General features: G+C 41.2%; 1 protein-coding gene across 7 annotated transcripts in view; it reads right to left on the bottom strand.

Moving 5' to 3' along the window:
• acap3a (ArfGAP with coiled-coil, ankyrin repeat and PH domains 3a) overlaps positions 1 to 13957 on the bottom strand; it is a 79626-nt gene that overhangs the window by 7045 nt on the left and 58624 nt on the right. For 4 of the 7 annotated variants that reach the window (XM_078949811.1, XM_078949810.1, XM_078949808.1 and 1 more), the window contains 14 exons: positions 12534 to 12646; positions 11687 to 11738; positions 11394 to 11494; positions 9786 to 9897; positions 8958 to 9166; positions 6423 to 6492; positions 4463 to 4557; positions 4164 to 4381; positions 3964 to 4053; positions 3777 to 3869; positions 3470 to 3696; positions 2666 to 2775; positions 1314 to 1424; positions 1165 to 1226 (listed from right to left, as the gene is read on the bottom strand). In XM_078949811.1, the coding sequence (XP_078805937.1) occupies positions 1165 to 1226; positions 1314 to 1424; positions 2666 to 2775; positions 3470 to 3696; positions 3777 to 3869; positions 3964 to 4053; positions 4164 to 4381; positions 4463 to 4557; positions 6423 to 6492; positions 8958 to 9166; positions 9786 to 9897; positions 11394 to 11494; positions 11687 to 11738; positions 12534 to 12646 (1663 nt within the window). The remainder of the gene's footprint in view (positions 1 to 1164; positions 1227 to 1313; positions 1425 to 2665; positions 2776 to 3469; positions 3697 to 3776; positions 3870 to 3963; positions 4054 to 4163; positions 4382 to 4462; positions 4558 to 6422; positions 6493 to 8957; positions 9167 to 9785; positions 9898 to 11393; positions 11495 to 11686; positions 11739 to 12533; positions 12647 to 13957) is intronic. The other 3 variants (XM_078949812.1, XM_078949809.1, XM_023956873.2) reach the window with 1 other exon arrangement.

Here is a 13957-nt window from a genome sequence, read left to right on the forward strand (position 1 = left end):
TAATTTCAGTCTATCAGTTTAATCAACGGATTTGTGACTGAAAAAAAGAGGTTTTGTATTATTTGATGGGTAAACAATCATTTTCCTAGAGTTTAAAATGTTTTTAAAGGCATTTTCTGGACAAAAAATATCACCAGACTGTTTAAAAAATTGCTAATTTTACAGTTTGTATCGATGTCATCACATTTTTCATCTCACATCTAATTATATATTTGGTTCTGTTCTTAAAAAAGGGCCGGTATAGTACTTTTATGAGCTTAATACTTATAATAAATGGCAACTATGTATTATAAGTATCTATAAGTACTCAGAAAGACCTCCCTTCTCTGTCTTTGCTGCCAAAAATGTAGCATTCATCAGTTCCAGATCCAGCAAAATGCTCCACAGTGCCCTCTGGTGCCGTTTTACAGAACAACACAAAAGTATCAGGTGTTGTAATGTGACATCGTCACTCCTGAACTCCACCATGCTGTTGATCTCACAAACAAACTTTCCTTTAACACTGGAGTAGTTGGTGGGCAACAGCAATCAACCACATGGTGACCTCATGTTGGGTTTGTGAGCTCGGTGTAAACACTCTACAGGCACAGAGAAGGTTTCCTCTGCTTTAGATCAACGCAGAACCACAAATTCTCCCTGTGATCCAAAGGGTTGAGATCCATTCACTACACGTCTTTGGTTCAGACAAGCCGTCCTAAAATTTTCAGACTAAATTGAGGCTCCAGCTACTGCTTCATTGCGTTTGAACCACTCCTCACTAGAGTGCTTGAAATGGTGGTTAGCATTTCAGCTGCAGCCCTTCTGGCCTTTTTTTGCTCCGACTTTGCCAAAACCATTAATACTGATTCCTCTTCTTTGTCTTTTTCAATTTGGGAATTATATTATTATATGACATTATATGACATAAATAAAAAAAGATAACAGTGTTGTTGGGTCCTGAGAAGGAAGTTGACAGCTGGCAGATTTGGCTTCCAAAAAATAAAAACAAAAAAAACAGCATCACATCCTGGTGATTTGAAGTCTTTAGAAAAGCTTACAACCCAATATTGCATCTTTGTGTCTTCCAGACTGAGTGGTCTCAGCAGTCAGCTATGTGTATACAGATGAACTCCTGAATGCATTTCCTGTACTGCTGCTCAGTGGGGCTGCTGATTGGATAATGACCTGGTTGTCCGCAGGGTCCCTCCGACTCTCGCATCTCATCGTTCATCTTGGCCAGACGCAACCTAAAGCAACGCGGAAACCGAGAGGAGGAGCAGAGTGAAGCATCGAAGCAGAACTGAATTCTTCCGGGTGAATGTGAGGGAACGTACAGCGTGACGATATCGGCGTTGGCTTGCTGCACAGCGATACTCAGAGGGTCCTGGCCTTCTTCATCGCCGTCGTTCTGCGTGGCTCCCCTCTTCAGGAACAAACACACTTGTCTGCAAAACAAACCCAACAAAAAAAAGTTGAGATTGTCTTTTTTTAACCAAACAATAAAAAGCAGAATTCCGTCTTCATTTCTTGATTGTGATTCCAGCCAAAGACTAAAGGAGTCTCACACACTTAGAACCACAGATGCAGCAACCAATCAGAACACTTCGCTCGCAAAATGCAGGACTGCTTGTGGTTCCTAGAATTAGTAAAAGTACGGTTGGAGGTAGAGCGTTTAGCCACCAAGCCCCTGTCTTATGGAATAAACTCCCAGCTCATGTAAGAGAGACCGACTCAGTTTCTACATTCAAAGCTAGACTGAAAACATTCCTCTTTGGACAGGCTTATTGTCAGACTAGTTAGTATTCAGATATTATTTAACTTAATGTTAGTTTGTTTAAATTAAACTTAATAATAACTATTTTTTTTAAAAGGCTGCTAGAAGTTGAAGCTGGGGTAACTATGGTGCACTGGGGTTCTGTCCTCTTTCCTGTTTTTACTTCTACCCTTCCTCTCCTCTATTCTTGATCATAATTTATCATTTAGTTCTCCATGCCTCTGTTTGGTGCAGTGCGATTCATGTATTGTCACTCTTTCCCTCTCCCCTCCTGGGGAGTGGGAGTGCTTCCAGACTCCAGTTGGCTCATCCGTGCTCCAGTTCCTGACCGTTTACCTCGCCTTTGCTCCTGCTCCTACACCTGGCTGTGGATCCTGCCTCTGGCTCATCTCTGGCTCGTCTCTGCTCTGTACCTGACCGAGTACCTCGTCTCTGCTCCTGCTCCTACACCTGGCTGTGGATCCTGTCTCCGGCTCGACTCGCGCCTTTGACTGTCCCCACAACCACGGCTGGATGAAGCTCGTCTGCTGGACTTTTATATATGTAGTTGTAGATTTAGATAAGTTAATTCTTCTCTAAGAGTTCTGGTAAATCGCCTGTCCGTCCTGGGGGAGGATCCCTCCTTCATGTGGGCACCCCTGAGGTTTCTTCGTTTTTTCCGGAATCCGTTTTTTTTGGGAGTTTTTCCTTACCGCGAAGGGGGGTCTAAGGGCAGGGATGCCAGTATAGCTTAGTCAGTTCGTTAGTTCATTTTAGTATTTTTCTATTGAACTCTTTGTATTCGTGATCCTTTTGATTTCATGTTTTACTTCGAAGCCCATCGAGACGACTGTTGTTGTGATTTTGGGCTATACAAATAAAATTGAATTGAATTGAATTGAATTGAACAGCCCTGAGTGGCTCCTGACTCACCCCGTGTGTCCCAGATGCGTGGCGTGATGCAATGGGCCTCGCCCCCTCGCGTCTCTTTGGTTGACGTCGGCGGCATTCTGGAGCAGCAACTCGCAGGCGACCAGTGAACCCTAAGATGAAGATATCGATCATGCAAAGGGTGAAGCTACGCTCACGCTAGCCTCAGCGGCGCGCGACCCAGTGCCCAATTTTTTATGAAAAGTCCGTGTGAACACGAGCACGTGAGCGTTTCCGGCTTCCAAAACTCTCATGTTCGGCCATCGTTAAACACGTTTTTTTATGGACCATTTTAGGCGCAAGATGTGGGATCAGTGAAAAGTAAGCCAGTTGAACAAATAAAACGAGGATGTATGTAGATGAGGCAAACTGAATGCATTCTGTACAAAAGACACGGCACAGAGGAGACTGACTGACAAAAACAATACCCAATCAGCACACAAAACACACTGCACTGGTAACCCTTGTGCTATCCTAAGCACTTTACCATTGGGAGTTGGGTCATCTAGACCCACTAGACAGTGTGCTGAACCTTTTTTCTTCAATGGTTTGTGATCCTCACTGGTGTCCATGAATTACATGAAATCTTTCCACCTTTATCCACCTTTGTCATGGTAGGGAGAACACGTCAATGTAAGGGTGGGGTCATCTAAGATAGCACAAGGGTTAAGAGAACGTGAAAGGTGAACTTAAGTTACATTTTTATGTTGATTGTATTGTATCTTATCTCTCACTGAAAGCGTATCTATTAGCTATAGGTCCCAGTGGCATCCCTCGTTTCTGGTTGCGTTTTGTGGAGCGCCTCACCCCGATCACGGCCTGTATGAGGGCCGTCTTTCCTTCGTCCTCGTCGTTGGCTGCGTTAACATCCGCCCCGTGGGCGAGTGCTTCCGCCATGAGCGGCAGGTTCCGAGCCTTGGAGGCTTTGTAGAGCAGCTCCCCGGGATGGAGCTCCCTCGTGTCCTCCGGGTCGCACGTCTCTGACTCCGCCTCCAGTTCGGCCTCGCCGCTCGAGTCCTCCGACACTTCATCCTCTGCAGAATTCGCAGAAGAGCCTCTCGTGTCAGACTAACGACGGCGGGTAAACCGATCTCTCAGAGATGGAAGAACTCACCCTCCTCCGCGACTCGGCCCACCACGGAGCCGGACACCAGGATGTCCGTGCTGCCGTCCGTGCTGCCGCCCAAGCCGCTGTCACTGCTCAAACCTGCCGGACCACATGGACATGTTAGGCATGCTAGCCCACTCTTACAGAAGTGAAGCTGGGAAATGTGCTTTCAAACTGCAAAACAGTAGCTTACTTCGAGGTCCAGATCCAGTATCAAAGTAGGAAAAGAGAGAATCCAGCTCATCTGGACAAAACAGCGACTCTCGTCTGAACTTAGCAGCTGCTGAGAAGACAAATGATCCACATTAGCTTAAAGAGACAAACCATCAGAGCATCAGGACGTCATCATTTATTAGTCCAACTGCTTTGTTTCCCCTCCATCGCCTGACGCACCTGCAGAGAGGGTGGAGGGAGACGTGCTGCCGTGCTCCTGCTGGTATCGACGCCGCGTTTTGGACACAGCCGTGGCGCTGTTGTGCCGGCGACACTTCTTCACGCTCCACCGCCGCTCCCGCTTCCTCTCTCCGTTGATGAGGACCGCTGTGGAGCCCAGCTTCTTGAGGAATTTCCTCTCCACGTACTTTGCCTTGATCCAGGCCTCTTTCTCTTGCCTGGACAGATGGGCGGCAGATTTGAACCCTTTCAGAAGTAGCCTTGAACAGCAGATTTAACAGGAAAACAGAGAAAGGCACCTTGAACTGGAAGGAAACGGTTTCTTCAGGCCTTGCTCTTGACACGACCCTTCGTAGATGTGGTTGATGACGCTGTTTCCAAGCTCACACATCAACTATAAGATAAAACAAAACGGAAATATCTTGTTGTAGTCAAAACTTCTAAGAAAAGTTGGACACAAATTAGTTTTTGTGTCAGTCGAGAGGGTCTTTGCCTTAAACAGTTGGCAGTTTTATATGATGTTTACGCATTAATACCTGTTATACTCGCTCAGGCTGAAACCAGTTTAGCTTAAAATCTGTATTTCAATAACAAAAAGTCTTTTAATGTTTTTTCTTTTGACTACTTGTATGCTATAGATTTAAAGGCGATAAAACAAGAATGTCAGCTGAATCAAAAGATGCCTGATCTGCATATTTGATGAGTGAATGCAGTAATTTTTACATTTTTGCGTTTTTTTTTATCATCCTTACAGCAATAGATTTATAGAAATCCTTTCTTTTATTTTCCTTATATTTGTCTTCATACGATGGATTTTTTTATGACTAACACAGGTCGGCAGCCTGAACCTCTCAAAGAGCCATTTGGATCCGTTTCCCACTGACATGAAAGCACAGGGAGCCACAACACTATGATGTTAGAAAATATGGTTTTGCCGATATATAACGATAGTTCATTTGACAAGACTTGTACTGATTCAAAATGTTGTCAGGATATTGATTTGATTATTTATTATAATTATATTTGTTATTTATGAGCGTGATGTTTCCTTCGATCTTTTGTCCATTTTCCACAACCTTGAATTGACTTTTCTGTCTGTCAAACACCCAGAGTTCAGATGAATGAGATGATAAAATACAAACAAATACATGAACAAATAAATTCACTTTGATGCAGACTCCTATCTATTTATTTATTTTCTTTACATCCAGTAAACCCAATAAAGTAAATTCATTTTATGGATGACAACTATTTTTTTTTAGAAAACTGCTGTTAGTTTGTCTGGAATCATAAGTGGTGACTCTAAGCCCCGCCCCTGCCTCTCTACCTGTTTGTTGTTTTCCCCCACGTCCAACCCCCCCCTCCAGCGTGTTCTACACAGCGAAACATACGGTCATCATAGCAGCAAGGTGAGAGAATGGTAGGGGCGCCCTAAACGCCCCTAAACCATTTATATATATATATATATATATATATTAGGGCTGCACGATATGAGGAAAACTTGCGATATGCGATATTAGTGATCAATATTGCGATAACGATAAATTTTCGGTAAATAAAAAAATAGAAAAATAAATAAAAACATCATTCCCATTTCATTGCAATAGTTTAAAAATTATACTCCAAATGACCCTCATCGACATAGGGGACAAACGTCAGGGTGGCTAACCCTGGTCCTCAAGAGCCTCAACCCTGTCTGTTTTCCAATTCTCCCTAGACTGCTCAATAATGATAACCAAAATCAGGTGTGTTCAGTCAATCAGGATGAAATCGCTTGAGTCAGCCAATCAACAGCAAGCTGGTTAAGGAGAGCTGGAAAACAGGCAGGGTTGAGGCTCTTCAGGACCAGGGTTAACATAATAGGCCTCCATCTGATTGGTCAACAATGGGAAGGCGTCCATCTGATTGGTCAAAGCATAAAGGGATTTATTTGATTCGTTAAATGCTTCAAGCTGCTAGAAGATTGTTTTAACACATTTTGGGTTTGCGATTTATTGCGATATTAGCCGTCTTTTGCGATATGCATATTGCAGAGCTGGATATTGCGATAACGATAAATTTGCAGTATATTGTGCAGGCCTATATATATATATATATATATATATATATATATATATATATATATATATATATATATATATATATATATATATATATATATATATATATATATATATATATATATATATATATATATATAATCATTAGTCGCAGGATATATATATATAAAATATTAAAGTGGACTGAGAACAAGTTTACCTTTAACAATTCTGGTTCCCATGAGTCCAGCGTCAGTGAACGCACCTTTGAACAATGAACTCCAAGACTCCTGCAACAACAAACACATAAAGGATTAAAAAAAAATGGAAAAAAAACCTGCATTCCTATGTTTTGGAAAGAGGAAGTTGAACACATGGGATAATGCACTGTAGTATGGTGCCATGACCTGATTTGAATACCCAAAAGTGGAATTTCAGGCCTCCAAAGTCATGCAAATTACGGTCTGGTATCCAGGCAACAGTTTCATGTCGGAAACTGCCTGCTTTGTCTGACTGGGCTGTGAGAGGACCAAAGAGGGAGCATGAATATTCAACCGGTGGAGAAACAGGCTCCGAGATGAGCTCAGACAGGTTCCGAGCTCCGACTACAACCTAAAAGTACGCCACTTTTTTTTAAAATTTAAATACTGTTTGCCTGCGTGTGGCCCTCTGGAGCCGTGGCAACAAGTTTGAGAACAAGAATGCAGCCTTATGCAGAGACGTAGAGCCACAGACCTGTGTCCTCTTCCCCATCACAGAGTGCAAACCACTCCACCAGCTCTTGTTTCAGTGAAAACTCTCAAAGCCAGCCTCATCCAATCAGCAGCAGACTCTGCTTTAATCCGCCAGCAGGGTGTGCGGCGGAACGTGACCGCCTTCTTCAGAGGCTCAAAGCCGGAGTAACGATCAGCAGGCGCGTCCTGCTGTTTGGCGAGCCGTTGGCCTGGCGGCAGACGGCAATTAGATCCTTTCCTTAAATCTAATTAAACATATGCTGCTCGGTTTTTGCAGTCTAAATCTGCAAGCCGTCACATGCATGTCCTCACGTTTAGCTTCTAAAGGAGGAACTTTGATTAGAATGTGAGAGCAGCATCAACCCAGGCTGACTTTCTCACTGTAACACTTTCAAAGTTCATCTAGAATCATGTTTTTGAATTCTACACTGTCGGTTTAGTGTCACTTCTATTTTTAATGGTTTAGAAGAACCCATGTGTCCGTGACATGTTCAACATCTTGTGTATGTTTGATATTTAAAGTAGGATGGAGATGGGATCTTTTCTAAAATATCTGCTAAATTCCTTCACATGTATCCTCTTTTCTTTGAAATCACATTTTTTGTAAGCCTGATTTGCTGATATAGGGAAAAGCAGGCCCATATCATGGTACTTCCACAACAGTTTTTTTGTCCATATTTAAAACTGACTCGAGCTGAAAAGTAATATCTTTCTATTTCAAACCCCTGGGCTATTTATTAGGCTAAAAAAAATGTTTGTATTTATTAAAAAAAATCCTCACACATCTGTCTTCTGATGTATCTGTTGAGTGGATTTTTGTTACAGACTAGATGCAGCAAGTGGCTTCAATCTTTGCACACCAGCTCAGTTTTAGAAGTGTTGTTAGTCAGTATGTTAGAAATGCTGTTCTGACCAGTGTAGGTACCAAAAGTATTCGGCCTGCAATAACTGTTCGGGGTCCTTCGGGGTCCTGCGACTAATGATGACGTCACATTATGTGATTGGCTATCTGTTGGTCTGACGACTTTTAAGAGAGTTATTGGTCCCCAAGTTTCCACGCGAACACCGTTCTTCTTGAGAGCTAATACAGTTCAGAATACAGAAACCTAGATGACTTGTACGTGTAAATTTCTCACTATATATCACAAGGGGACTTATTTTAACTCCCCTATCAGCATATCATCTGTGGCCAGCTGTGGAGACGAGCAGAAAATTGGATTCAAGACATTTAGCATTTGTTTTAGTGCTAATTCTTTGTTTTTTGGTTGTTTTTTTGTTTCGATAACTAAAATAATACAATTGAACAAAAGAATAAGGCGTGTGTGCTGTGTTTTTTGTTGTTTTTGTAATTATTATATTAATGCTTTCAACGTGTCTTAAAAAGGAAATATAAACTTTGCAATAATAACTGTTCAAAACTGACATTTGAGCCAATTAAACCAGACTGCACACCATAAATAAACATTTTTCTTACAGTTATTCATTTACTCACATTAGAAAAACATGTTTAGATTGCCAATGTGTCTGCCTATTATACATTTGGTGTAACAAACCATTATGTCAGACACTACTAAAAATTCAAAATGGCATTATTAGTTATGAGGGAAACAAACTTTAGGTTACAAAATGAAACGTGAAACTAAAATATAGAGCAGATCTCGACACTATGTAGCTATGTAGTTTGTCCAAGCAGTGTTACCGTAGCGTGACATCATCATTAGTCGCAAGACCATGAACAGGACCCCGAAGAATTATTGCAGGCCGAATACCTTTGGTATCTACACCGTGACAGACTATGTTTCTATGGAGGATCAAACTTTATTGCAGAAGAACTGGTAAAGTACAAACTATCAGCATGTGGCTTGAAGGCTTTTATAGCCACAAGATAATCAACAACGTATGATCTAAAGTCATTCAAAGTCTTCTTATTTTTGTATCTAAACCACTAAAATAAAGTGTAACCACTTCAAGTTGTCACCTAAGTAAATGAGCTTAGGTGCGAATGCGCCTCTGCACTTCACCTGTGGATCCCTGAGCACTCGATGCACAGAAGGATGCCAAAGTTGATGGAGGCCCAGCGAGGGTCGGCCTGCCCGCAGTCGCAGCACTGCTCGTTTCCCGGCACGCATTGGATCCGCTGCAGGATGTTCTCTCCTCTGGTGCTGCGCTCCCGAGGCTCGCTGGCCGAATCGATGCTGCTGATGGACGGGGAGGCTGTCCTGTCCAGATGCTAAAGAAAAACAACAACGTTCAATGTATTGGCAGGATGTTACATAATGGAAAGAAAGCCATTAGAGGGGAAATGTGGCATGCTAGCCCTCAAATGAAGCAGAGCTTGATACACATTATTACCTAATAATTATTTGCTGAAAAATCCCTTTAAAAACAAAAAGTGTTTTTCTTAACAAAAGAAATTAACAAACTACATCAAAAGTTAAAAGTAATTATTGTTTTCTTTTTAAATTTACTGTTTATACTGAAGTCGTTTCTTTCAAATAATTGAATTCATGTAAAAACATCATTATTATATTTTCATTTATGTACCTTAAAAACCTGCAATGAATACTTTTCTAATTGGCTTTAGATAGAGTGGGTTTAGATTTCCGTTAATATGTGGATCAATTTGTCTGACTAAAGGAAAGTGTATATTTTTCATTTTAAATGAAATATTGCAAAGTGGTCTCAATCTCCTTTTCACCTATTAATAAACCAGGCAATAAAAATAAGAAACGTTTTCAGCAGAAATCCAACACAATTACCGTAGGATAAGGTTAGGAAAACTAAAAGAAAACTTGGTAAATAGAAAAATAAGCAGCCTGTGCTCGTTTTCTTCAGGAATACCAACTTACCTCGATGTAGCAGGAGTCTGGACTCTCCCTGTATGCTGATGCAATGCTAGCTTGGACCGCCTGAATCCACGCTTGTCTTAACTTTTCGGACTCAGCTTGTAGCATGCAGCTCCTGTACAGCACGATAAAACACTTCAAGATGACATGTTTCCCTTCGAAAGTTTTGTACAATATACTTTTATGCATCCATTTGCTGACAAACAACACTTGTAGATCATATAAATGTTCAGTTCCTTTCTCTAAAATGTCCTATTTTTCTTGCTAAGTGAAGAAAAAACTTTTTTTAATGGTTATCTTTGTGGTTTAGCATGCCAGCATCTGCTTGTAGCTATATTCTAGCATGCTACCGTTGCTCATGTTGTTCCTTCTAGTTCATTTTATTTTGTTTTATTTATCCTACTTATATGTATTTTTGTTTATTAATCTGCATACTAACCGTTTCCTTTTTTAACCATGCCGTGTTCTTTTTTAAATTTACATTTCTGCCATTGTGTCAAAATTCCCTCCCTTCTCACTGCTTATTGCCACATATTCGATGTTCACCATTTTTCCGTAGTCTACAAATCTGCAATTCCAAAATTTAGGATGTTGAAAATTTCCCAGAAGTCTGCAAAAAAACCTGACGTACATCCATGCTCACTATATTGGCAAATATTGACCACAATGCATCGCGTTTGATTGATCATTTGAAAACAAAAATGTACATTTACTTTTAACAAATCCTTCAAGTTTTCATCATCAGAACCCAGCGAATTCATAAGTAGTCTTCATCAACTGTTCATGCTTATTAGCTCCTTACTTTGGCAAATGTCATATTAGCCGTTTATCCCCTTTCATATTAGAGGAGTCCGCAACTACACCGATATATCACACGCTCTGTCTTTGACGTACCGTAACGCTTCCACCATTCACGCAATTAATGTGAATGAGCGGATTTTGATGTTTTGATTTCGATCGACTGCATAAGCACTTCACTACTGTAAAGTGTTGCATTGTGGGGCGAGGCTGCTTTTCCCCGCAACAGAACCCACTGGAACTACATAAATAGGTGAAGGTCGAAGAGCTATGGTAGAACATCAACACTGGAGCTAAAGCTATGGTGTTAAAGGGCTTGAAAAAAATAACGTAGTGAGCTTGTGTCCGAACTGCATCATAAACCAAGGTACTGGATTGTAAAGAACTATATGCCATCAGACTCTACAATTCATCTGGTGGCCATGTGTACATTTAAGAGTTTTGAGAGTTTTGCCTGTACATTTTTCTTCCCTGTACATTTTGTATTTATTTTATTTTATGGTGCTGCTACTACAACTGAATTTCCCTACGAGGATTAATAAAGTTGATCTTAATCTTAATATGGACTTTTAGGGATCAGGAAGTAGTGAGGGAATTCAGACATTACATGTTTAGCATGCAAAGTTTTCAGTTAGCAAAGGTGGATTATTAGGTTACAAAAAAATAATTCAATGTAGACTTTGTAAACATTAGCTAAAGATCAAAACAAAGATTTGAATGTAACATTTAAAATGTAAGCATACTATTTGTTGCTCTTCTTTTTTTAAAAATCATTTTATGGTATAGGCATGCTCTTGTTTTTGTGCTTCTTACTTGAAGGGAGACACAACCTCGAAGCAGAACCTTCTCTCAATGTCCTCCCAGGGTTTCACCGAGCACAGCCTCAGGTCCTCCACCACCACCGTGACGGAGTCCTGCCGAAGCAAACACAGTCCTGCTCCAGTCCACAGTCACAATGCAAGAAAAAAGCTGCTGCTTGATTCCATTTTATTACACAACTGAAATGCATTTCAGTTATTTCAAATACAAAACATGAAGTAGAAATACTTATCTTTTCTGAAACTTTTTAATATATCGGTAAGTAACTACGAGACAGTTGGACTTGCCTTGAACTTCTTCTGATACACCAGTTGACTGTTCTGTATGGAAAACCACCGCCTGATGAGAAAAAGGGGGAAATAAAATAATTATTACCCTCAGACAGAAAATTCCTGTTATGCTACGTTCACACCAGGCTCGGAAACACGCGTTCAAGCAGTCACTTCCACAGAAAAGTCTACGTAAAAATATGCGCGTTTCGGGCTTCTGCTTTCAAAACTTGCGTTTACGCATTGCTACGCCAGGCTTTACCTTTGTTGTATGGGCTCTACGAACAAAACGTGTGTTGAAGGTCAAACCAGTTGAAGGGAAGTGCCAACCATTTAAAAGGTTGATAACGAAGGACACATAAAAACGGAGGTTTGAGCCCGGCTGCAATCAAGTCAAGAACATTAAGCAGCTGAATTTGCACCACTTCAACACTTAGTACAGTGTGTGCTAGCATCGGGTAACAACAGTCCTGTGTGAACACCGTATGTCCGTTTAGCGCGTTCTTGAATGCACATGACGGAAACGTCTGTTAGACACTTAGCATCACCAACCCTCTGATGTTTCTTTTTGTAAAGCTTTTTAAAGTCTGACACAGATCCTTTAGCTCGCATCTGTCACTTCCTTTACCCTTCACTGCAGGTTCCAGCAGACATGAAGATTATCATCAACAGATTATTTAGGACACCACTTGTATTTAAAGATTCTTGGTTCTGTGTCTTTCATTTTTATTTTTGTACTTTGATTTTTGTTATTTTGAAAAATGCTTTTTGATTGGTTATGTTTTGGCTTAAATAGGGGAACGCCGAAAGAGACAGAAAAGCCTTAACAGCTTCAAATGATTGACAAATGACATTGTGTGTTCACCTGTTCCAGGTCTTGAAAGCGTTGCTGGCCCTTTTGAACAAATAGCCTTCCATCACCACACCATTGGGCGCGTCCACGTTGAACTCCACCTTTGAGTCGTCATAGGAGAAGTCCTAGAAGCCAACACACAAACGCCGCAGGTGAAAATCGTACCGTCCAAACCTCTCAGTGGGTGACACGCTTTCCCATCATAGCTGGACCGTCAGCACACGCCAACGGAATCAGCAACAATTGTGTGACCGTGCAGAAACGATCACGTGCCGGTCCACGTATGTAGGGACGTTTCACTTTGTCCTGATGCACCGAGGCATTTCATGACTCAGCTGATGTTAGCATGACACAGGCCGTTAAATACACAAAAGGTCAAGAATGAATTTAGTTTTTAGCACTTAATTTTAAAGTAAACGGCTGTTGTTCAAATAATATTACAAAATAAAAGTCTGCACCAAAACTATCACAATTAAAGCCTTTTTTAGTGTGTATTCAGACAGAGTTAAAAACTATTTTGACTAATTTTTATTGAACTAAACTTCAGTCATCACTTATTTTAGCAACAACAGCCTGTTTAAATGCTATATAGTCAAGGTATAATTAGAAATTGTTATATTTCGATATTATTTTTGACAACTAAGGTAAACAGCCTGTATTAAAACAATTGTAATTAATGTATTAAAAAGCTATATTTATATAAAAACTGTACATTTCCCCTACTAAATATTCATTTAAGTGATTATGTGATGTTAAATAAGAGATGATTATCAATAATCCTGAGAAACAGAATGTAAATCCACAGCTGATCCTGTGTCAGTGTCGATCAATATAACGATGGACAAAAAGTGCATCAACAATCATCACGACAGCTTTGATTCAGCATCCATATTGGCAGAAAACGTGCAGAAAGAAGCATCTAAAGTTATGCACCCACCGAGCTGTGGTCACGCCAGCAACAGAGCTTCATTTTCAAGCGCTTAACGTGCTTCAGCAGCATGGAGAACCCCCCCAAAAGTCCGAATCGGCACGGAGAAAACGGAAATGTCAGATCAGAAGCAGGTCTTCCTGCTAAAAGCTGCTGCAGCCCAGAGAGGAATTCCTGCACTGACGCGTCCTCCCCCCCCTCCTGCCACCGCCACCTGCCCACCGAACTATGAACCTCAGGATTACAGCTAATTACCATACAGCTGCCAAAGATTGGCCAACAACACGGAGCTGCACCTGACCCAAAAACACAGCCGGGCTGCTCTGACTCTGCAGGGCTTGCTAAGGCTTAACAAACCCCCTGAAGTGGGTGGGAGTTTTTGCCCCCATGGTGACCCAGAAGGAATGTCTCTGGCCCTCCGCCTCAACCAGCAAACGCGCAACATTTACAGCTGCCAGAAAAACTAAAGCTGAAATGCGGCTTACCTTCTGGAAACACCGAAACAAAC

This window comes from Oryzias latipes, chromosome 7, assembly GCF_053564925.1.
Source record: "Oryzias latipes strain Hd-rR chromosome 7, Olatipes_Hd-rR_3.1".
Taxonomy (NCBI): domain Eukaryota; kingdom Metazoa; phylum Chordata; class Actinopteri; order Beloniformes; family Adrianichthyidae; genus Oryzias; species Oryzias latipes.